General features: G+C 50.3%; 10 protein-coding genes across 10 annotated transcripts, besides 1 other annotated feature; 5 read left to right on the forward strand and 5 right to left on the reverse strand.

The window, feature by feature from the left end:
* Positions 1-158: 158 nt before the first annotated feature.
* Positions 159-1,037, reverse strand: UA08_06484 (hypothetical protein; the record flags this gene model as incomplete). Its single annotated transcript, XM_020268767.1, has 1 exon — positions 159-1,037. One exon carries the CDS (start codon positions 1,035-1,037, stop codon positions 159-161), a length of 879 nt encoding a protein of 292 aa, XP_020118259.1.
* A 1,109-nt stretch (positions 1,038-2,146) lies between these two features.
* UA08_06485 (hypothetical protein) lies at positions 2,147-4,633 on the forward strand (the record flags this gene model as incomplete). Its single annotated transcript, XM_020268768.1, has 1 exon — positions 2,147-4,633. One exon carries the CDS (start codon positions 2,147-2,149, stop codon positions 4,631-4,633), a length of 2,487 nt encoding a protein of 828 aa, XP_020118134.1.
* A 1,219-nt stretch (positions 4,634-5,852) lies between these two features.
* Positions 5,853-6,229, forward strand: UA08_06486 (Thioredoxin-1; the record flags this gene model as incomplete). The annotated part of the gene is made up of 2 exons (XM_020268769.1): positions 5,853-5,875; positions 5,938-6,229. 2 exons carry the CDS (start codon positions 5,853-5,855, stop codon positions 6,227-6,229), a joined length of 315 nt encoding a protein of 104 aa, XP_020118133.1.
* Positions 6,230-6,437: 208 nt separating this feature from the next.
* On the reverse strand, positions 6,438-8,404 carry UA08_06487 (hypothetical protein; the record flags this gene model as incomplete). Its single annotated transcript, XM_020268770.1, has 4 exons — positions 6,438-7,163; positions 7,221-7,680; positions 7,740-8,077; positions 8,147-8,404. 4 exons carry the CDS (start codon positions 8,402-8,404, stop codon positions 6,438-6,440), a joined length of 1,782 nt encoding a protein of 593 aa, XP_020118195.1.
* Positions 7,323-7,457: a repeat region (Identified by RepeatMasker using a combination of RepBase library and repeat library created with RepeatScout).
* A 934-nt stretch (positions 8,405-9,338) lies between the features above and the next one.
* UA08_06488 (hypothetical protein) lies at positions 9,339-9,863 on the forward strand (the record flags this gene model as incomplete). Its single annotated transcript, XM_020268771.1, has 1 exon — positions 9,339-9,863. One exon carries the CDS (start codon positions 9,339-9,341, stop codon positions 9,861-9,863), a length of 525 nt encoding a protein of 174 aa, XP_020118196.1.
* An 85-nt stretch (positions 9,864-9,948) lies between these two features.
* Positions 9,949-13,551, reverse strand: UA08_06489 (hypothetical protein; the record flags this gene model as incomplete). The annotated part of the gene is made up of 7 exons (XM_020268772.1): positions 9,949-10,107; positions 10,172-10,512; positions 10,577-11,034; positions 11,106-12,139; positions 12,204-12,332; positions 12,579-12,850; positions 12,921-13,551. 7 exons carry the CDS (start codon positions 13,549-13,551, stop codon positions 9,949-9,951), a joined length of 3,024 nt encoding a protein of 1,007 aa, XP_020118193.1.
* Positions 13,552-14,153: 602 nt separating this feature from the next.
* On the reverse strand, positions 14,154-15,757 carry UA08_06490 (hypothetical protein; the record flags this gene model as incomplete). Its single annotated transcript, XM_020268773.1, has 2 exons — positions 14,154-15,440; positions 15,521-15,757. The coding sequence occupies 2 exons, from the start codon at positions 15,755-15,757 to the stop codon at positions 14,154-14,156; spliced, it is 1,524 nt and encodes a 507-aa protein (XP_020118194.1).
* Positions 15,758-16,266: 509 nt separating this feature from the next.
* UA08_06491 (hypothetical protein) lies at positions 16,267-18,498 on the reverse strand (the record flags this gene model as incomplete). Its single annotated transcript, XM_020268774.1, has 1 exon — positions 16,267-18,498. One exon carries the CDS (start codon positions 18,496-18,498, stop codon positions 16,267-16,269), a length of 2,232 nt encoding a protein of 743 aa, XP_020118192.1.
* A 306-nt stretch (positions 18,499-18,804) lies between these two features.
* On the forward strand, positions 18,805-19,803 carry UA08_06492 (hypothetical protein; the record flags this gene model as incomplete). Its single annotated transcript, XM_020268775.1, has 1 exon — positions 18,805-19,803. One exon carries the CDS (start codon positions 18,805-18,807, stop codon positions 19,801-19,803), a length of 999 nt encoding a protein of 332 aa, XP_020118370.1.
* A 1,336-nt stretch (positions 19,804-21,139) lies between these two features.
* UA08_06493 (hypothetical protein) lies at positions 21,140-22,689 on the forward strand (the record flags this gene model as incomplete). Its single annotated transcript, XM_020268777.1, has 3 exons — positions 21,140-21,395; positions 21,461-21,870; positions 21,931-22,689. The coding sequence occupies 3 exons, from the start codon at positions 21,140-21,142 to the stop codon at positions 22,687-22,689; spliced, it is 1,425 nt and encodes a 474-aa protein (XP_020118190.1).
* Between the last annotated feature and the right edge of the window lie 35 nt (positions 22,690-22,724).

Raw genomic sequence — 22,724 nt, forward strand, 5'->3', positions numbered from 1 at the left:
CCCCCTCCACCCTTCTATTCGAATCTAGTGCTTTTGTTTCTCTGTCCCAATTACTATCAGCATATTAGGGGAATTAAATTTTGTCTACTAAGCAATGTAATACTTGGAGGCCGTTATGTATATATATATATACCCCGCACCCGTCATCCCTATCAACTTTAGTCGAACGTGGCTGAATCTTCAAAGCCGAGGATGGGTCTGTTCTCTGTTGCTATAATTGCCGAAGTAGGTCGCTTCCGTCGACTGGTCTGATCCGCCGACGTTATCGTGGAGGAAGCGGTGGCGCCGGGGGCTGGGGGAGGTGGGATCGAGAATAGAGCCTGCTCTTCAGCTCTTGCAGAGGTCTTGGCCTCGGCTGAGAAGGGGTCTGCCGTCGTCGTCGCTGCTGGGCGCCTTCTTCCACCGTGGATACTAATGGTCTGACCGGGCTTCAAGCTGTAATCCGTTGGTGTGCTTTGTGAGAGTGATGGTGACGAAGTCGAGGAAGATGTCGACGATAGCGAGGTAGACGTTGACGATAAAGAAGTAGAATTCTGTCCAGATGGTAGTTTTTGTTGTTTATCCGAAGCCGTGGCTCCATCCGCTATCCCCAGTATCTTTCTCGTTTCCTGTAAGGCGACGCCAAAGTCAAAGGCATCGCTCCGATCCTCAAAACCTATACCCAACAGCGCTTTCCTGCCCTCGCCGACCACGCGCAGAACAAAGAATCGCGACGAATCAAGGACATGTTCCACGGCCCCGACATCAGTGTACGGCGCAGCAGCGAATAAAGTGCCGTTATCGGCATCCTCTAGCAGGATGTCGGCGGTCACTTTGCCGTGGATGGCGGTTTCGAGGATGAGCAGACGAGCAGAGAAGATTTGGCGGGTGCGGCCAGTTTGTGCATCGGGTACGGTCCAGTCGGCGGCCGTGTAACCTTTCATGGAGGCCAGAGGAGGCACAGTGTAGACGTGGACGAGCCGAGTGACGAAGAGGACTCTTTGGAGGGCATCTGCGGGGAGCGACTGCCCTGTTGCGGGGTTGATGGCGGCCGACATGCTTGTGTTTGCTGTCAGGCAGCTCTGGTTGGAGCGAGGCTGTGTTGTCAGTGATCTATGCTGCCATGGGCATATTCTTGGTTTACAGGAAAGTAGATTTGTTTGCGCTGGCATGCACTAATACATCAATCAATGAACGTGTGCTCAGCAATGGACAAATGTCGGTGATGTGAAGTTGTTGTTGTTTCGACATGTTGGAAGGCAGCTAGCTGCTTATCGATAAGAGAGCACCAGACTAGTCCCAACGTGGACACATACATTTATTATTTTATTTTCTCGTCGGCGCTAAGCGTGCTGGTTTCACTGCTAAATGCTAGCAGCAGACGCAGGAACAGCAAATGTCTCAGTCGGTGAAACATGCAATCCTCCACGTAGTATGCTCTGCTGTCACGGACCAGGCTGTACGGTCGGTCGTAGATTAATCAATGCAGGCATAGTAACTATAGTTACTGTATATGATGTATCTCGACGCCGAGTGCACTGCATAGTTATACTCGGTTATGCACATGCTCTGATTGGCTGCGGCTGGATTTTATGCGCAGCCCGTGACTTTTATGTGCGGCATGGGCATCCCGCGCACTCAGATCCAAAACCACCGCCATTGCGAGCGCGTGTCATTTGATACGGATCATTATCATCATCATCGTTATGAATGACTCGTATAACGGCAGGCACCACAATAATTGTATGTTCCAGAACGCGGCGTTTCCATGGGCCAGCGCTGTGCGGTCCCGCGCTCTAGCGTGTGCCAGCCCCTAACTAGTCTGGTTCAGGCCAAGCAGCCCAAAGCCTCAGGCCCCAAAACTAAAGCTGCAGTCTCGCACACACATACGCGCATGCACTCTCATTTCCCCGACCTCGACTGCCTCATTCCGTTCCTTTCATTATTCTCTTTTGCCTGTTCTCTTCTTCCCTCCCAGCCGACTCTCTTAGCGCAGCAGCAAGCTCCATGATTTTCCTTCGCCTGCCTGGCCGAGTCTGTCACCAACCCAGGCGCCCGTTACTCCGTCAGACCGTCACCGCTCACTTTTTCTCGACCGAGTAAGAAAGCGAGACCTCAAAACTGAAGAGAGAACGGGTCCCAGAGGCAACCCCCGGCTGCTGCCACAATGGCAATATGGCCCTTCGGTCGCAAGGGCAAGCGGCCGAGGAGTCAGATGAAGGCCTCCGATGCTGCTGACCGCCGACTGTCGCTGGAAGACCCTGTTGACAAGCTTCCGACACTCGTGGCACGAAAGCCGTCTCGCAAGCGATCGAAACGCGACAAGCACCGAAGTGCCGGCTCCTTGCGTCAACAGTCATCTCCTCCTCCTGCTCCTCCGCCTCGTGCCGCTGCAGCTGAGCCGGAACGTGCCGCGGCGAGACCTATCCCTTTTGCCTACAATCTCGACAATCAGACGTCCCTTTCAAGTATTGGCCAGGATAATTTTACTGTTGCTCGCCCAACGCCAATGCTACAAAGGCGCTCCAATTCTACTGCTACTAAGGGTACTACACTGAAGAAGCGGCTTAGCAAACGCTCAGCTCGAGATATACAACGGGAGCAAGAGATCAAAGCATTGAGCTCTTCGCCGCCTCCTAACCCTCCCCATGCCGCCGCAACATGGGGCTATCTTGCATCTGATATCCGCCGCGGGCCAAGCGTGCATAGTCGTAATGCGGACCATCATGCCTCCAACCAAAGTCTTCCCATGGATTCTCGGTCATCCATGTCGGAGAGTTCTGATTATTTATATACGTACAAGGTCAATGCTCTTGCTGTTTTGGCGCCACGGCCAATCATCCGATATTCCGAACACCACAACAAACTTCCTCCACGAAGCGCGAATCCCTCGTCCAACTCCATGCGCCATCGCGCCGACGAGGAGGACTGGAATTCACATAAGAGAGTCGCCGAGCTTGCCGATGATTTGGATGCTACTGCATTGAGAGAGCTTCTGGAAAGAGATCGTCGACGGAAGGAAAAGAAGCGTCAACAAGAGCAAGAAAGGAAACAGCGCCGCTTGCAACGAAGACTTGAGCGTGAACACGAGCAGCCCGGATCTGAGAATGCCGACGGATTGGGGATTATGAAAAACAACAGCAACAATGAAGAAGAAACAGAAGCTCATGAGCTGCGCGGCCGAGACAAAACTCCATCTCCCGCTACATCTTCGAAGCAATTTCATCCAGAAAATAACATCGAGGAAGAGGATAGTGCCTATGTGCAGTCGGGATCATGGTTACGAGAGTCGTCCAAAGACACGCAAAATCGCGAGAACCGCTTTTCTGATATTTCAGCCCACGTTATTGGGAATATTGATGACCGGTCTATTCGAGCTGGAAAATTGGTTCATGATGTCAATGCACAGTCAGAAGATGAGGCCTCACGACACCGCTCTCCGTTGTACCAGGCTGTTGCTAGCACGAGTTCCGCTCGTATGAGCAGTGTAGCTCAGGAGTCATTTTCGGACCTTTCGCGCACAGAGATCTCTGAAAAGCGCCTCTCCGACACGAGTAGCAGTAGGCGCATGGCTTCTTGGATTTCTTTCTTCCGCCGTCCCAGTCTACGCAAGAGAAGTTCGAGAGAGGTTGACGCGCCGCCTTCTGAGTTTTCCAACACGTCTCGAGATTCATTCATGAGGACACAATCGCATACCAAGCCAGCCGTGCCAATTCCCATTCCCGAGAGGAGTTTTCGCCGGACGGGCACTGTGTATCGGTCACAGTCCAAATTTGTGGAACATCTGGGGGATTATCCTATCTCACCACCTGATTCCCGCATGCAGTCTCCGACTCCCGCCCCTCTCGAAGCGGTTGTGGACATGCCCGCTGTGGACGAGTTGGAAACTGGTCCAAGTCCACGTCGGTCTTTTACTGATGTGGAAGAAGAATACAAATACGAGAACGAGAATGAGAACCAAAATGATGATGGGCGAAGTCGTCCGATGTCATGGGATGATAACAGCGTCATGCTGTCACAGTCCTTGGCGTCGATTGACTCGGAGGGCTCATGGATGTCCGGGAACTTTCTACGACGGATTTCACAGCAACAAAACTCAAACAACTATACATCGTGGCGCAGCAGTACCGGAAAGAAAATGCTTATGAAATACGACGAGGCTGAAGAAAACGACGAAGAAGGTCTTGCTAGCGACGAATATCTGGATGAATTAGCTGAGGAATCCGCAGAGGAAGAGTCTAACTCTATCCCTGATGTGCGGAGAGCTAGCAGTTCGGCGAGGGGACCGGCCAACACCGATGGTTTGAGCGAAGACAGCAGCAGACCATCTTCAAAGGACAACACAAGCGGTTTGGAAACCTGGCATGGAGTAGTCCTGGAGAGGAAACCGACGGTGGTACGTCGTGCATCCGGCCGAGCGCGCATAGTGTCCAACGAGGTAGTGCTCGGTGATTACGACATGCTGGATACCTCGTCCATCGTGGACGAAGACAACGCAAGTCCAATCAGCCAAGAGAGCGAGACTGTTGAGGTCAAGCGTGCATTGAGTGTGGACCTCGGCCGTGGCCACAAACACGCTCGTCAGATCAGCGCGGGGAGTGCCAAACTACTAGACATCCCGCGTCGAGCGTCTGTTGGTTCGTCGAGACAGTAGTCGAGTTACGGCATTCCTGTCGTTTGTCTGGGGTGGAATGGACGGGGAACGATATTGATGTCAGCCAGCCAGCCACATTTGCCAAGGCAGCCAAAAAAAAAAAAAAAGGAAAGAAAGAAAGAACAGAAAAAAAATTGAAAAGAAAGAAAAGGCTTGATCAAGGACAAAGAAAGAAGATAGAGGAGCGAAAACCGAAAACAAAAAAGATGGAATAAAGAAATGCACAAAAGGGAAAAAAAAAGGTGAAAAAAAGGAAAATAATCAAGCCGCCGAAAAAAAAAAAAAAAGAAAAACATCACTACCAACAACATCCCCTTGAATATATCTTTACACCACACTGGCAGACTCGCAACGAATCCCCCGACAACCGTTGTTACCACCGGCAGGCCCATACACACTCTGTAGCCACCCTGACCTTGTTGATTTGTTTCTCGTTTTCGTGTTATTGTCCCTGTCCTGTTGATATGTATCAGATACCCCATGCCCAATGTTATGTTGATTCGCTCTGTGTTTGCCTATCCAGACGTATGTACGCTATCGTTGAGTAGTAGTTATATACTCTATAAGTTATTACTTATCTTATATCTTATATCTTATATCTTATTTATTATTGCAGTCTGTAAAGGCGAATTAGGGCTAGCGTAGTCTAGACCCTCGCGGTTAGCTAAGCATAGAAGCACGCCATCCGCCCACCGCCTGCCCGTCCTGGCGCGGCAGGAAAAGCATCCGCCAGCGTGACGAAAGCGAATCGCATCAACTTCAACAGTCCAGCCAGACAACCGCGATTTAAGCCAACATGAGGTAGGCCTGCCCCTTCTGCCCATGCCCATGCCCATGCCCATGCCAATGGAAGGTTCAGGAGCAGCCTGGACGTCACACCGACCGCACAGTTCGGCGGTGTTCGTTTTCTCAGCAATGCTCTAGAATGGAGCGCTCTCGTAATCAGCCCTTCTGACTAATCTGAAGAAACGGACGTCACGTTGCCCCTCCTTTCCCATTATTTATCCTTCCATCCCACTCTTCGCCTCGTAACCCTCTCTCTCTCTTCTTTTGCTCCCCAGATTCAAAAAGTCCAAAGCCCCCAAATTTAATCAACTCTCAAACGATTAGTTCTCGCGCTCTGACCTCGCCGTCTCTCCGTCGCCTCGCCGTTTCTTCGTCCTCTCGCCGTACCTTCACGTCAACTCCGCTGAACCGATTCCGTGCGACTCCCGTCACCATGGTTGTCAAGCTCGTCGCCAAGTACGTTCTGCTCTCCTGGTCATCTAATACGCGTATACTAACTTCCCCCCCTTTACTAACAGCAAATCTGAATTTCAAACCGCCATCACCAGCAACAAGCTGGTCGTCGTCGACGCCTTTGCCGAATGGTGCGGTCCCTGCAAGGCCATCGCCCCCAAGGTTTCCGCCTGGAGCGACGAACACACCGATGTCGACTTCGTCAAGTTCGATGTGGACGAGACCCCCGACGTTGCCCAGGAACTCGGCATCCGCGCCATGCCTACTTTCCTCTTCTTCAAGAACGGCGAGAAGATCGACGAGTTCGTCGGGGTGAACCCTCCTGCTTTGGAGGCTGCTATTAAGCGCAACAAATAAGTTGGTCATTTCGACTTTGTTGTTGTTAAGGGCGGGGCCGGTTCTCTTTTTTCTCTCTCTTCTACTTAATCGTGTAATTGTCTTTGTATGTTAAGTTGAATATCAAATTATCACTCCCATTTGAGTGGGAGAAAACATGAAATGGAATCTTTATGCGGATCAAAGTCGTATGAACTTTGACTATGTAAAAAACACTTTTCTGCCTCTCCTAGTTTGTCGCCTTCTCACTAATCCCCGTCTTCGTCTCAACGTACTCCTCATTCTTATTCAGCTGCATCTTCTTCACAAAACAGCTTGCAACAACGCCCACAGCCGCCACGCACGTATACAAAATCCAGATATTGCTCAAACTCCACGACCAGGCGTCCCTCACCACGCGCCGCTGCGCCGGATCCGCAATAACCCCATCCAGCAGGAGGATACTCGCCGACGCGCTCTCGCCGGCGAACAGATTAGTCTCGTTCGCCGTCAGCCCGGCTGCGCGCAGATCCGATTTGCGTAGATTCATGCTATTCTGGAAGATGACTCCACCCAGAACAATGCTCACGGCCGTAGCCAGGTTGCGAATAAACCCTAGCGTGGCCGTTGCGCTGGCCGTTTCGGCCTGCGAGACATTCACCTGCAGTGCGATGATGGGCGGCGCAAAGAGGCAGCCCGTGCCCAGCCCCGTGACGATTTGGTAGAGGACGATCTTGGCCAGGGACGAGTCCACGTCGAGATCGATGTACAGGCCCGTGCCGAGCGTGGTCAGTATTGTGCCGACAAAGATGACTTCGCGGTAGCGTCCGGTCTGGTGCATGAAAAACCCGACAAATGCGCTCATGAAGGACTCTGTGAGCACGATGGGGAGCACCAGAACACCAGACCGCATGGGCGAGGCGCCTTTGGCGGACTGGAAGTAGAGGGGGAGGTAATATTCGCCGCCGAGGAAGACCTGCAGGAAATGTTAGATCAAGCACCGCCTAGGCGTGAAGGCTGAGGAAAACCATACCATTCCTTGACAAAACGTCACCACAAAACAGGCAATGTTAGTAATCTCCCGGAACACGCTCAACGGCATAAGCGGATACTTGGCCAGCCGCTTTTCGCAGTAGATGAAGACGAGCGACATCAAGCACCCAAACACAATCAGGCAAATAACTTGCGGCGAGCTCCACGAGAACGTCTCGCCGCCGAAATTCAGGCCCAGCAGCAGCATCAGGGTCAGTCCCAGGATTGACAGGCTGCCAAACCAGTCCACGGCTTTGATGCCTTGCAGAAACGGCGTGCGCGGGTTGTGCACGTCCAGGGAGAAGAAGATCAGAACGAATGCTGTGCCGCAGACAGGCAGGTTGATCCAGTATACCCATCGCCAGGAGACTTCTTGCGTCAGGGCACCGCCCACCAGGGGGCCCACGGCGCCGGCAAAAGCCCACATGAACTCGAGCATGCCGAAATAGAGGCTGCGGTTTCTGTGCTTCCGTTTAGACATTTGGTCGGAAGCTTCCTTGGTGAGGTGTATGCAACTCACCTCACACTAAACAAGTCCGAAATCGTAATAGTGACAAGCTGCAAGAAACCGGCACCAGCAACGCCCTCCAACGCCCTTCCCGCAATCATCATGCTCATATCAACCGCCTCGGCACATATAATCGACGCGCCGAAAAAGAGTGCCGCTGCCGCCAGCAAAAGCGGTTTGCGTCCCCAGATATCGGACAGATTGGCCCAGATATTGGCCGCTGCGGCGTTGGCAAGCAGATATGCGCCTCCGATCCATACGTAGCCAGACGCAGAGTGCAGGTCGGAAACGATGGTTGGGATGACGGTGGCTACAATGGTTTGGTCTAGCGCTGCCACGAAGAGACTCAACTGTGTTTAAATATGTTAATGAACTAGGGGGGGGGGGGGGGGCAGAAGTGGGTTTACGAATTGGCATACCGAAAGAGCGACTAAGATCGCTGCAATCCTAAATCGGCCTTGCGGCGTCTCTCCTGCTTCTGCATCCCCGGCTTCTGCTTCGGAGGGCGCTGACTGGTACGCTGTTTCGTGCGCCGCTGTGCCAGACACCGTGGAAGATAGATGTGTGAGTTGGATTTCGTTCATGACTTTTGTGCTTGGTTCATGAAGAGCTGATACCTGCACATTTCGAGCAGTCTGCTCTGGTGTCGTCGGGAACTCGCCAGCTGTGGAGGCCATGGTTTCGTTTTTCTACCTCTCTCTCTCTCTTATTTCTGACTTGAAGACGTACAATTGAGTAAACACTCGTGGTTTTGGCAAGCAAGCAAAGTCTTCGATGCCCGATATAACTATTCGTCAATGAGTGAGTCACTGGCGCAGGATAAATAATTTAACCAGCCTAGTCCTCAAGAATTCTCATTCGAGATTAGTATAGAACTAGTCCCAGAATACGAGTCAGGAATCTGCAAATAAAAAAAAACCCGCCTTGTGCAAGAGCCGGCGAGGACAAGGCGATTGATAAAAAAAAAAGTTCGATAAAGATCAGCTCCACTCGCGGTTTTTGTCTCCGCCCGAACTGCGGAGTGATCTTTCTAACTCTTAACTAACTACTCCGTAACTAAGTAAGCTCTAGAGTCGAGACTGGGCTTTATGCATGCTTTGTAAGTACATACCAAGTGCATAAATTACATAGATCTTGTTTACATTGCTGCCTGGAGCGAGAATTGTCATCCCTATGAGTGTCTACCACGTATCTGTTCCCTTGGCATTAGCAATGAAAAAAGAAAAGAGGAAATACAGTAAAGAATCCAACATTACGAATAATATAATCGACTTATTTGAGCGTGAAATGTAAGTCTACTGTTGTTGTGAAACGGTTCCTTCGGGCGCAAGTTGTCTCTTTAGGGCTTGCAGTTGCACGTGCACCAGACTGATAGGGAGGTATAATGAGGACTGCTCTAATCCAACTCTCCCGGCATTGACTCACTGGTTTCCTTCACTCGAAAGACTAGAAACAGCATTGCTCTACATGATTAGCTAATAAGCCATTCGGATCTCAGGAGCACGCAAAACAACGAGAACACCAACGGCCCCGCTGCCCCGCCAGCTAACAAGTGATTACAAAACTTCATGTATTTATTCACGCTACATATCACATAAACCAGCGGAAAACATGCCACGCAAACTCCCCCCTGGCTATATCCTGCATCCCGGCTACCCCCCAGCCGAGATATACGTCGACCTGCGCAAATCAGCCGGCCTCTCACCACACACCGCCACGCAAGCCATCGCCGCATTCAACGGCAGCTGGTACGGCTGCTACATCACCTTCAACCCATCCGCCGCCCAGGCACAAGACCCCCAAACCGAGAGAGAGTCTTCTTCTTCTTCTTCTCTCTCCAATGAGTCCGAAATCGTGGCTATGGGCCGCATCGTCGGCGACGGAGGCTGGTACTTCGTGATCGCCGACATGGCTGTTTTGCCAGCACACCAGAGAAAAGGGCTAGGGGATTATGTGCTGAAGCATCTAATCCAGAAAATCAAGTCGACGCCGCCCATGTCGACGGCAATGCAGGATGGGGGCATTGCGCCGTATGTGAATCTGCTCGCTGATGGGCCGGGGAGGTTGTTGTATGAGCGGAATGGGTTCGAGTTTACGGCACCGCACTCGATGGGGATGGCTCTTAAGTGGACGTGATCAAATCTTCCTAGATAGTCGTGTGTACAGGTGATGCTTCCAATATACCTAGGGGTTTCTTGTCTTTATATACATATATGCAGAATTATAGCTTCGCCCGCACTTTGCCCACTTTCTCTATTTCGGAAAACTGGTAGAAATACTCCAGGCTTTGCGGATTGGCCAGTGTACCTGATGGCTTGATACGTTTCCCCGACACGATTTGCTTAACGGGGAGTTCGACCTTTTTGCCGTTGACGGTTGTCTGCGTAGGAACCATGTTAGAACAACACACGGGAGTGACCATAGAAAATAAGAATTTCTCTTACCGGTATCTCAGGTGTCTCAAAAATATACTTAGGGACATGTCTCGGACTGAGTAATTTTCGAATCGCATCTCGAATGCGCTGCACCAGGCCGTCGGTGAATTCCGTTCTCGGTTGCATCTGCACAAATAGAATAACCGATTCGTCGAGGTCTTGGGGACGTCGCTGTCCCACGCAGATCGACTCAACTACCTCTGATGCAAATTGCGTCTCGAGCACGTTGTAGATTTCGGCAGACCCGAAGCGAATACCGGACGGATTGAGAACGCCGTCAGATCGACCGGAGAATATCACCTGTTTGGTTAAGGGGTGAATGGTGATGAAGTCTCCATGTGTCCATACATCTATATAAATAGGGTTCTTCTTTTTAGATAATACCACGATGAGGGAACGAGACCCATGACTTACTGTTATATTTCTCAAAATACGCTGCGTAGTACTTCTTTGGCCCGTCTTTGCCCCAGAACGTCACAGGCATAGAAGGAAATGCACTGACAGCAACCAACTCGCCAGCCTCGCCGTCCGCGACAGCTTTCCCATCCACACCCTGCAGACCCTCATCTACCTGCTCATACACTGCAATTGGCATACCGAGACCGGCCGCCTGGCACCCGCCCACATAAAGCGGGCTGAGCGGATTGTCTATTGTGAAACAGGCTGCAAGGTCAGTGCCCCCCGAGATATTTCCGATTTGTGCATGGGCTGGAAAGCCCTCGTCGTAGAACCATTCAAAGAGAGAATCGGCCAGGACCATTCCTGTACTCGACACGTTGCGGAGGTTGCTCAGATCTGCGATTTTCCGAGGCTGGATGTTCTGTTTGCGTAGTTCTTGGAGATAGCGTGGTGATATGCCGAAATGGGTCACTCTGTATTCAGGCCATGCTAGTCAGCAGAAATATCTCTTATCTCAGAAGGATGATAAATTTAAACTACACACCTCTGCTCACTAGCCAAGCGAATGAGAAAGCCCGCATCCGGAGCAAATGGACTGCCATCATAAATGACGATTTTCGATCCGCCAAGTAGAGAACCAAACGACGTCAAGTACATTATCCATCCTGTCGTAGTGTACTGCAACAAGGCAGACTGCGGATCCATATCTCGATGCAATTTTGCTTCTTTGACCATACTGATCAAGACCCCTCCCGTCGAGTGGACAATGCACTTGGGCTGGCCCGTAGTGCCAGAGGAGTATACGATCAAAAAGGGGTCTCGGAACCCGACTCGAACGAATTCTAACTTGTCCGAGCTTGCCTTTGACAGGAAGTCTTCGAGTAATTCAGTGCGAGGGACAGATGCTATATCCATTGGTTGCTCATGTAGCCGTGGAAGGGAAACGACTCCTTTAAACTCGGCGACAGCATGCATTCCTTGAACGATCTCTGCAATCTTCGCTCGGAGATCAACTATCTTCCCCTTATAAACGGCCGCATCATCCATGAACAGCAATTTCGGCTCGATTTGCGCCAATCGATCCAGAATGCCCTTTGTCCCTGTATCCGACGAGGTTGTCGACACCAAAGCCCCCAGAGCCGTCGTCGCAAGGTAAAGTACTAAGCAGTTAATATTATTCCCAGATACAACAGCAACACGATCCCCGCCTTTGATCCCAGCCGCTTTGAGCGCCTGTGTATACAGCCCGACTTTCCGTCGTAGCTCCTTCCATGTATAGTCCCTTGCAGGTTGCAGGTTGCTCTCTACAGCCTCGTGCACGGCGATTTTGGAGTCCTCTTTTCCGACTGTAGACCGGACACCTGCATTCGCGGCCTCGTAGCTCGGTGTGCTGAATAGGATGTTCTCTGCGAAATTGACCCGCACCCCGGGGAACCAATCTGGGTTACTCTGGATTGGAGCTGATTCATCGAGCACGCTCGTGTATCGTCCTTCATGTATGAGAGGTAATTCTTCCCAGACTCTGCTCCAGAACTCGGAGCGATTCTGTATGGACCATTGATAGAGCGCGTCGTAGTCCTGAGCTTTGGTTAGAGAAGCGAGACGACTGTTTGGTATTCTCAACGAAAGAATACTTGCATACAGCAAGGTGGATTCCCTTAGCCTTTTCAAGTCTTGACTTGAACATCCCCATCTGCGTTGACTCCGGATCCGGATGCTCCCAGAGCTTGCGGGGAGTAGTTTCTGGTGTGGCTGCCATTGGCGACTCTTTCTTGTAGTGATTTGTAAAAAATGCTAGACGTGAAGCTTCACAAAGGATAGCAATAGACAATAATATATCATATTTCAGAGAGTGAAGCTACCCCCATTCTCGGACCTCGGACAAAGTAATACAAATAAAAAATGCGGGGAAGCTCCGATCAGCGGATTCATACTGTACACGGCATAGTATTCATGCAGGCAGTATTGTCAACTATTCCTGCTGCTCAATGTCCCCCTGGCTTCTCGACAATCTCACCGCCGAAAGCCCTCTAGCCAACTTGCTCATCTGCACAGGGTCACCGCCCAACTCTGCATAAATGGCCCCGATATCCTGCCCGATGCCGACCTCCTCAGCAGTGCTCAGGCTGCGGTGATCAATTGTCGGTGCCAAGACAGACCAGATGGCCTGCGCATCATCGCAGAAGAGATCCGTGGCCACATCGCCGAATCCTTTGATCTCTCGGATCAATTGACGTATCTGCGAGGGCTTATTCCCGGCTTTGGCTAGCAGGTTGTTGAGGTCGCCGTCTGGAAAAGAGGTATTAGTCGATAAACAATGTTCCTGGTACGTACTGTCATGGATGATATTACGACATACCGTATTTGTCATTCACCAAAGTAGCCAGATCCCCCAACTTTGTAGCAGTGCTTTCACGATATCGGTTATAACCACCTTCAGAAAGCACTTGCACTCTGTCGTCCCACGACGTGTTGCTCAGAACCTCGATATCGTAGTATCCGGCCTCGAATACTTTCATAGAAGCCTGCTGGGCTAGGTTGTGCGAAATGCGAGTTGACTTTAGCATTGAATCGATGACTATTGCTAGAAGGATCTCTGGCGAGGGCTCCAATGGCTTATCGACGCCGAGTCCTTCCAAAGGCATAGTGCCGTATTCGTCGATAATTTTGGCAATTTTGTGTGCAACGGTAGGCTCGACTTCTTTTGTTTCCTTTCTGTCTTCTATAGATTTCTCATCCTGGAGGCCGTTTGTTGCCCCGTCGTCTTCTTTGGCCGTCTTGCTCGGACGTGGCTGCTCGTCTTCATCATCTAGCTTGCGTTTCTCAGGCACCGTTGTAGCTGCTTCTGCGTCATTCTCAGAAATTGGCTCATTGACTTTCTTCTTGGACTCGCTTTGAGTGCTGTTGACGGCGCCCTTCTTCTTGACTGTTTTGGTCTTGGGCTTCGATTCACTTGCCGCCGAAGGCTGACTGGATCTTGTTTGAACCATTGCGCTCGTTTCTTTTTGGTATTCTTTCTGCAGGGTGTGTCTTGTCTTCAATTCGAGTGCCAAGTCGAATTGAATTGAATTGAATGTTATTTTGACATATGTGATCACATGATTGAAGATGACGTTGTGATGAGCGTGCCAGATCTTATCGTGGAACATATCACGATAAGATAGATAAGATATGACCGTATTTGGACAAACCCAAACAAAGTATTTATTAGTTGTAATCAGAATTTACATATAAGCATCATTAATTCTCTTTTCGTTGATCTGTCGGTTATGGGCCATAGAATGGAGCATGTCAGCCGGAAGCGGCCGATGATGGGCTGTAAGTAACGACATCTGAACTAAGTAGACTGTCTTGTGTACATACGGTTCTATCTTCGAATTCCTGGGCAGATTTTGACAGACTTGATCTGGTACCAATAACGATTGGACTAGTGATCTACTCCCACAACAAGTTGTAAGACCTAAGACAAGGCTCATATGTGGGTAGTCTATATGCTTAATAGAAAATCTTATAGTCAAAATTATATACTCCATTAAGTGGTTGTGTCAAGTGTAAATCTTTCACGGCAAATTGTATCATTCTAAATCTATTGTCAGGGATAGGTATCATATATACCATTGGAAGATTCCCGTTGTTCCCCCTGTGCTCGCCTAGAGGCCTCCCGTTTGAGATATTGCTCCTTCAAGTTCCATCGCTTTGCAACATAGGCGATCACCAAGGTCAAAACAATCTCCAGGGCAAAAAACATAGCAGCCAGCTTGTATCCAACAGTGAAATGAGGGGACTGCGACGTGTTGTATGCCAAAAGAGGCACCCATGCATTGAAGGTGAAAGACATTGTCTCTACCAAGCCGATGATGAGGATGCGGTGCTCTGTCGAGTAAGCGCAGATTTCATTGATCCAGGCAATAATCAAAGCGCCGGCTCCAGTTTCCAGGAAAGTAAGGATCCATCCCGTCATCATGGCGGGGATATTCTCTGCTGGCCACACAGAAAGAATGATAGTTCCAATAAGTGCGATGGTTGCCGCGAAAATGACCACGGGCCATCGCATTTGCAACGCATCACTTACCCACGCATAGGACAGTGTGAATACTATCTGAGCTCCATAGCCAGCTGTGGGGATAAGGTTGACTTGTTCCACGCTCCATCGGTGTGTTGATTTCAGCCATACGTTGAAATACGAGTAGATGCGGATGCCGCAGACGTGTGCAATGAACAATAGAGAGAATAACCATGCCGCCCAGGTACGCCCGACGTCGAGGAATGTGCGAGCTGTCAGTTTCCCGGGAGGGGCACGTCCAGCGGTTTTCATTCTTTCTATGGAAAGCTCCCTTTCTTCTGGCGTGAGCCATCGGCTGCGCGTGTTGGATGGCGAGTCTGGCACAGCCCAATACCCGTACAGAGCGATGGGAATTCCGATGATGCCATCGAAAATGAAAAGCCACTGCCACGCTGACAATCCATTACGGCCATTCATGCCCTTGTAGAGGGCTGCTTGAAGGTAGCCGGAGAACATCTGCGCAGCACTAGAAGAAGCTTGGAAAATACAGCTGCGTTTGCCGAGCTCTGCAGGCGTATACCATGATCCGAGAAGTGACATGATTCCCGGATAAGCAGATGCCTCGAGCAATCCGGTAAAAAACCGCAACGTATAGATTGTAGTGACATTTTTAGCGCCGGACATGCCAATGACCAGAATGCTCCAGATGATTTCCAGGGTGGGCAGCCAAATGCTCGGGCGGACTTTGGTCAGAATGATTTGAGAGGGAAGATTCCCGATGATATATCCAATGGTCCAGTAAGTGGTAAGATAGTTCAAGTCATTTCCGTGTAGGTTGAGATCTTCCTTCATGCCAGAGACATATGCATTTGAGACCTGTGAAGTCGAAATGGAAAATCAATCAGTATGACGCCCAGACCTTGAAAGATACAACGAAAAGGACAAAGGTAACGCACATTGGTTTGGTCAAGATATTTGATAAAATACGCGACACACACGTAGGAAAGGATCCACCAGTCGAGCTTCGCAATCAACTTCCTCTCTTCCGGGGACTTGTCCAGCGAGTCCCAGACAGTGCCTAGGATTCTCTTGCCGAGAGGCAAACGCCGGGGAGGTTGATCACCATCTTCGCTTTCTGAAGGAGTAGTGACCGTATGCTTGACCGACTTGCTTTCGACGTCTCGCAGCGACATGTCTTTTTTGGCTAGAGGCAGAAATCTGCAAATGTGAGCTGCCAGAGCAGAAGTTCTGGATCTGCTCGCATCTTTAAGTACTAGCTGCGAAGTCTTGAATCGCCTTCGACAGCCATATCAAACAGACAACGCGATTGCGACATCAATGCTAGGGATGAGTTCAACAGCATCATTCCATGCTTTCGGTTGGTCGTTACGCAGAGTTAAATCTTGTTGCGCGTCGTGAGTCGGAGCACCTCCGACTTCTCTTTCCGTATTGAGCGGATCAAAACCCTAGTGTCTCGGCGGTTCCGCCACGTTGATTCCTTATCGACTATCCTCATAGGGGCATTCAACTGACTAAGATTAATCGTGGAGGTCTATATGTTGATTGAATGGATCCCAATGGCCTATTAAGAGTAAAGAACAAGGAGGAAGAGAAAGGTGCCTCGTAACTACACACTGCTATAGGCGTACCTGTTTGACTATCAGAACATCCAAGGTAGAAGAAGTAGTGGTAGATACTGCTGTTAAAGAACACCGAGACCTAGATCGTCCATAATGTCCAGCCACAAGCTGGACCTATCTGCTGCGACGTTTGGATTTGGGAACTCAATGGACGCCCTGCTATAGGTCTCGGAGGGAAACATCCTGGGCCCGACGCCATTCTTCACCAGTCCGGCCGTCGACTCAAATTCTCTTACTGCATAGGCATATATGGTGGTCTCTCCAAGGGTATCCTTGATCAACTCCTCAATTTGTTTACGGATTGTCTGCAGCGAAATCAACTGCTCGTCATCCAGGGAAACATCCAGGACCGAGGCTGCCATCACGGCATCGAGAACGGGATCATAATGCCGGCTCAAAGATTCAAGGCCTTGGTCAGCACGGGTACCGCTTTCCACAAAAGGTGTAGATTGTTGTGCAGCTACATAATCGACGAATCGTCGAAAGACAGCTGCCGCCCGCTTGGCAGCTCGCCAGTCTTCCGAGAAAGATTCCATGATCGTGGCACATAGGGCCATATCGTTTGCGATTTCATACAGGCTTGATTTACCTCCTGACGTGGATCGGGGTGATGCAGATGACAAGATAGACGCTTGCGTGTTATGTTTACTCTGAATGTGTACGCTCTCTGTAGATGTGACATGGTTGAGCCGCCATACGTAGCAGTAGAAAAAGGTGGCACCCATCATCAAGAATCGACATAAAGTGATCCAGTTAAATGGAAGGTGGTTTTGCTGCTGCAAGATGAGACTGGACTGCACATACTTTGATGCAGCCGATTGCAGCTCTTCAATTTCCTCCACCGAACGTGCAACGCTGAACCTTGAGGGGCTATATAGCAGCACGTAGAGATTCTGATACCGTACATTGTGCCAGGTAATAGTGTTACGAAAAGGGAGATGGTCATTATCATTCATGGCGGAACTCGACATGAGGCATCCTTGTGTGTACCAGTCGTCTATCTTCCGGCGAGTGTCCTCATAATAGGATGTTGACATGGAAGGGTCAATCGCAGCCAGTCGCTGTGAGGATGATAGGTGGATACTCTGCAGAATTTCCCCCTCAAGGCGTCGTAAAGATACAACATGCCGATTGACCTGTAGCGTCATGGCATAGAAATACCGATCTGGAGACGCATATTCCTCGACAGTGATACTTGGCAGCGGAACGGCAATATCTTCATCGTTGATGCTGGGCGGAAGACCATACGAAACACTGATCATACGATCTAAGATATACACAGACCAAAAGAGTCGCCGGCGACGCTCCAATTCGACTTGTGACATCTCATAGGAAGAGCCGCTGTCTCGAATAAGGCCCATGGATATGACTTTGCGAGTAAGGATTCCTGTAATGGAACCTGGTGGTATACGGTTGGCCTCGAAAAGGGAGTACAAGGCGAGTAAAGTCAGGATCTCTACAGATGCGAGATCGCTCTTACACAAACATTCGTGGATAATTTCCTTCTCGGGAATGTCGAAAAAGGGGACTGAGGCATTACCAATTTCGTTCACTCGCTGCAGTGTCGTGCGTCCAATAGCCATAACAACAGCTAGGCGAGTGGGTAGACGTGCTATTTCCAGGAGAACGGTGTCACCGGTGGCCGATAGGAAGCAAGAGTCCAGGGACTGTATCGCTTGCTCTCGATCTAGGAATGGGTAGGCACGATGAACGTGACGAAAGTATGCGTCTACTAGACGCGAAGCTGTGGCTTTGTCGAGAAGACATGGCGGTGTGGTGTTTCTCTCCGTTTCTCCAACATTGATCGAGGATCCTTGTCCATGAGTGTTCTCAGACCAAGGATGATCTCTAACAGCCGGTACCTGTTCGGTAGTGACAGGAGACTGAATAACACTTAGAGTTGTTGTGAGCTCGTGGCCGGTTTCAATCAACTCAACGGGCACCGCACTGGACTGTCGGACCTCATTGACAAAGCGAGAGAGCCATGAAATGCGTTCCTGAAGCGCCTTCTCGCGCTCGTGAACCTGCTGGACAGACTTGGGAAACGAGCATGGTACCCAAGCAGCAACACATAGGCTACATGCCCCTTCTGCCGTCCGGGTGCACCTCTTCTTCAATCGCCGACACCGCTCACAAGCGGATTGCGTAGGGTAGCGTACAAATGTCTCGGAGTCCTCTGGGGTCGTTGACTCGGAGTCTAGTTGCTCAGGAGTTGTGGTGGATTGTGATTGTGCCCGGCGGCCGTTTCGTTGGGGAGGCTTGGATACGCGAAACGTCTGAAATGCGCTCTTCATCGTCAGCGAGAACCCCGCCTCTCCATGGCGAATCCTGACTGCGAAGAATAGCTGTCTGTGGTTCTATTCCTTCGATGGCCATGATACGCTTGTTTGCAGCGTTTGCACCGCTGACGATTGCTCGCTCTTGGCGTGATCTCCAGAAGCCCTACGCCTTACCGCTTTTGGCAGGTCTCTGTCGGAGGCTCCGATTTGACTTGGGAGATTTAATAAACGAATGACAGTCTCTATTATAATAGTATCATATTGTGTCCGTAGACGAGAAACCTTACTTCGAGAGCCCTTGCTGTGGAAGAATCCGTCGAAATGGTGTCCGCGTTCGAGGCTCAGCAGATCTATAAATCGGCCATTCATTTTGACGGCCTGAATATAGCCAACTGGTCGAGAGATATCTTCGAGGCCTGGAATAAAGGTGGCATTACCGGAGTTTCGTGCACGTGCGGGTTATGGGAGGGTTTCAGAGAGTCCATTGCCAATGTTGTGCAGTGGAAAAAATGGTTTGAGCAGCACTCCGACCTGATCGTTCAGGCTCACACAGTGGCAGACATACGGCAGGCCAAACGCGATGGCAAGACGGCTGTTTTGCTCTCTTGGCAGAATACGGCTGGGATTGAAGACAAACTGGACTATCTACGCGTGTTTCGTGACCTCGGCGTGCGCAAGATGCAGCTCACGTACAACACACAGAACTACTCAGGGGCCGGTTATACCGAGTTAAACGACTCCGGCCTGACTGGATTTGGACGCGAAGTTGTTGACGAGATGAGCAAACTCGGAATTGTGCTTGACCTGAGCCATGTAGGCCCCAAAACCAGCGAGGACGCCATTAATTATGCCAGCAAGCCGCCGTGTTTCTCACACGTGTTACCCGGGGGGCTCAAGGATCACCCTCGGAATAAGTCCGACCATCTCATCAAGCTTATTGGATCAAAGGGTGGTTTTGTTGGTCTTTCACAGTTTGGACCACACATGGCCAAAGGCAATGATAGTACTATCGATGACTACGTTGCTGCGCTGGATTATGTTATTGGGTTGATTGGAGAAGATTTAGTTGGTATTGGATCTGATTCAAGTGAGGGCCATGGCCGACCGAGTGAGTTTATGGCTTGGTGTAACAAGGACAAGGGATATGCTCGCAGTTTGACTCCATGGGGAAGTCAGCAGGTCGTCAAGCCTCTAGGTCCACTGGCAGAGCGCGAAAAGCTAGCCGAAGCCATGGCTAGAGCAGGCTGGTCTGAAGAGAAAATGCGCAAAGTTCTTGGGGAGAACTGGTTGAACTACCTGGAAAGGATTTTTGGTCAATGAAGCGACTGGCTGCTGAGTTTCTGGAACCAGAATAGAGGAGCGTAATCAAATAGTTATACCGAACCAGTGAAGATTTCACCTGCAGTTTACATATTGTAGAACAAGTCCAATGAATTGCTAAATCACACATAAGTTGATAAAAACCGTGCTATTCAAGATATGATCTTTCCCTGTGGTTATGGTGAGTTGTGATACACTGGATTTAAGCTTCAATAACATCTCCCCTCAAAGATAGATGAGCCATTCAAGAGCCAAGTATCGTCTATGCTACGACGAGTTTCTGGAACATGTCCACAGTGCCAATTGGCATGCTCCAGAAAGGCGAGCGTATCTAGTAAGGGCGAGACCATTTTCGTATATGATATGATATCATGCCAGGGCCCGGAGCAAGCTTGACTTTGAAATGCTTTGGCCTGCGCAAAAGCAACAAATACACGAGTTCCCATGACTGGTTGCAAACAAGCCAGTGAGTTTTCCAAATTGCGAGCACCAAGACGACGGATGACTCCGTTTGTTCTTCAGTCACGACGACCTTTCGCATTGGTGAGAATACTAGCGCGAAGGTCAGGATCATCAACAATTGAATGGACCCTGATTGTTGGATTGGTGGCTAGACATCAATAGGAAGCCCTCCATTGACTTCAGGCATACGCTGGCAATAGGCAGATGCATGTCCCATTGTCTCGTCTGACGGTATAAAAGGCCTCTCGCCTTGCCTCTTCCTCCCAAATCACCAACTCCTTTCCTCTCAGCAGTTACTTGAGCTTTGGCATCGCAAAGTCGCAGAATCCAAATCCAAATCCAAATCGACGGTCAGTTCAAAGCTGCCGTGGACGGACGGACTTTTATTGGCTGCGAGATCTGATCTGCCTGAAAACTCTGCCTGAAAAACCCACACCGCCCGGTGACATCAACCACTCCAACAACGTAAGTCTGCGTTATTTGTGTTTTACTTCGAGCCTGCCTCTCTTTTTCCCCTGCTTGCTTGCTCTCGACACCAGGCACAAGCAGAGCATAGGACAGGCCGGGACAGGCCAGGTTCGGCTGAAGACAGAAGAGAGAGAGAGAGAAAAAGAAAAAAAAAAAAGCAAAGAAAAGAGACAGATGGCAAAGAAACGGTGCTCCTTGCGTTTCTCCACCGCCTGAAATCCACCGCCGCCGCCGCCGCCCCTGGTCGATGCGTGCTCTCACTCCCTCACTTTCTCCTCCCCTTCTCTGCCTCTCCTATTTTACGTTATCTGTGACTCTTATCTATTATCTGCCGTGCTGTCCCTTCTCGCTGTTTCTCGATTGTGCCAAATGAGGGCACTTCACTGGGCCGACAGCTCCTGCAACCATGGCTGACGCGCCGGCTAACCGAAGCAGGATCGTGCCCATCATGGCCGACCAAACCGCTACAGCAACAACAAGGACTCCAACACCAACATCCAAAGGCAGGCCCGCCACCAAAAAGGCATCCTCCGGTCCAAGGCCTGCATCCTCCGGTCGAACGACACGTTCCCAGACCAAGGCCCTCGGTTTAGACGGTCTCAATGCCAATTTAGAGACATTGGAAGTGCGCGGGTTGTATGCCTTTCAAACAAAAGGCGACGGTGCGTGCAATCTTATTTGAGCATGCCGTTTTATCAGGAGTAGCTGACATTCTAACAATCACTAGGCAATTGCCTCTACTATGCTCTATCCGATCAATTGTACGGTGACTGGGATCACGCGACCGAAATACGCGATAAGTTGTCAGCCCATATGGGAGCCAACCGTGATTACTTTTCGGGATTTGCCGTTGTCATTGGAGGCGAAAGACGCTCTAAACGTGCTGTGCAGCGCAAAGTAGTGACAGCCCCAATCATGAGTCCCTCGCCAACTCCGAGCGAAATCGAAGACGCGTTCCAAGGCATGGTGACGCGTACGGCAACCAACTATATCTGGGGTGGTGCGGAAGAGCTACAGGCGTGCTGTCAATACTACAAGCGAGACATTCGAGTCTATAGCGAGTCCCAGGTGCAGGACTTTCGAGCTGTGGATGCCCCTGAAGGCGAATATCGTAGCTTCCTGCACCTTGCTTACATCGTGCGCAACCTTGTACTCATGAATATTATGTTTATGCTAGTTAATACTGACAAGTTACAGAATAACGTTCATTACTCGTCAGTTCGCAATGTAGACGGTCCACATGAAGGACTTCCGAACGTGAATCCCAAAGAAGTGACCACCAATCCGGTAGTCGTCGACCGCGTCACGCCCTGGAAAATTTCATGCATACAGGAAGGGCTGGGAGGCCAGTATGACCATGACGCTATTGTGGAAATGCTCCGTCGGTGCCGGGGAGACATTGACCGTGCGTTTGCCAACTTACTGGACGAAGAATCATCATCGGCATCCTCATTTGTCTCGTCCGCAACTTCAGCCGCATCGTCCCAAACATCATCAACAACCGCATCAAGCACATCGACAGTCCAGAATCAATCTAAATCTCAGATACCCGAATCAGGTATTCCAACAGCTTTCAAGCCTCGTCTGATGTCGTCTCGCTCCTCATCGCGACACAGTACGGCCAGCAAACGCTCTGCAGACAGTGATGGCGAGAGCTCTGGGACTTCTGTACGCAGACAGCGTGGACGGGAGCAGAAGCGTCGTATATTGCCCAAGGTCACTGTCGGCATCAATTTTGGCAACCAAGACAAGCCGGATCTAGTATCATTACGATTGCGAGTCAATTCCCAGACCGTGGCAGAGCATATCAGCCCCGTGCCCACAGAGAAATCAGACCAGCCCGAGGAAGAGGCAGGCCGCAAGCTACGACCACGTAAACTCGGAAGAAGCATGCGCAGCGAGACCGACAGTGCTTCAACCGTTTCGAGCGAAATCGTTGTCAAGCAGGAAGAATAACTTGAGTGTTTTCACTTTCCTCTCTATTTTTAAAC

Source organism: Talaromyces atroroseus (genome assembly GCF_001907595.1).
Source record: "Talaromyces atroroseus strain IBT 11181 chromosome Unknown scaffold_9, whole genome shotgun sequence".
In the NCBI taxonomy this organism is placed as follows: Eukaryota; Fungi; Ascomycota; class Eurotiomycetes; order Eurotiales; family Trichocomaceae; genus Talaromyces; species Talaromyces atroroseus.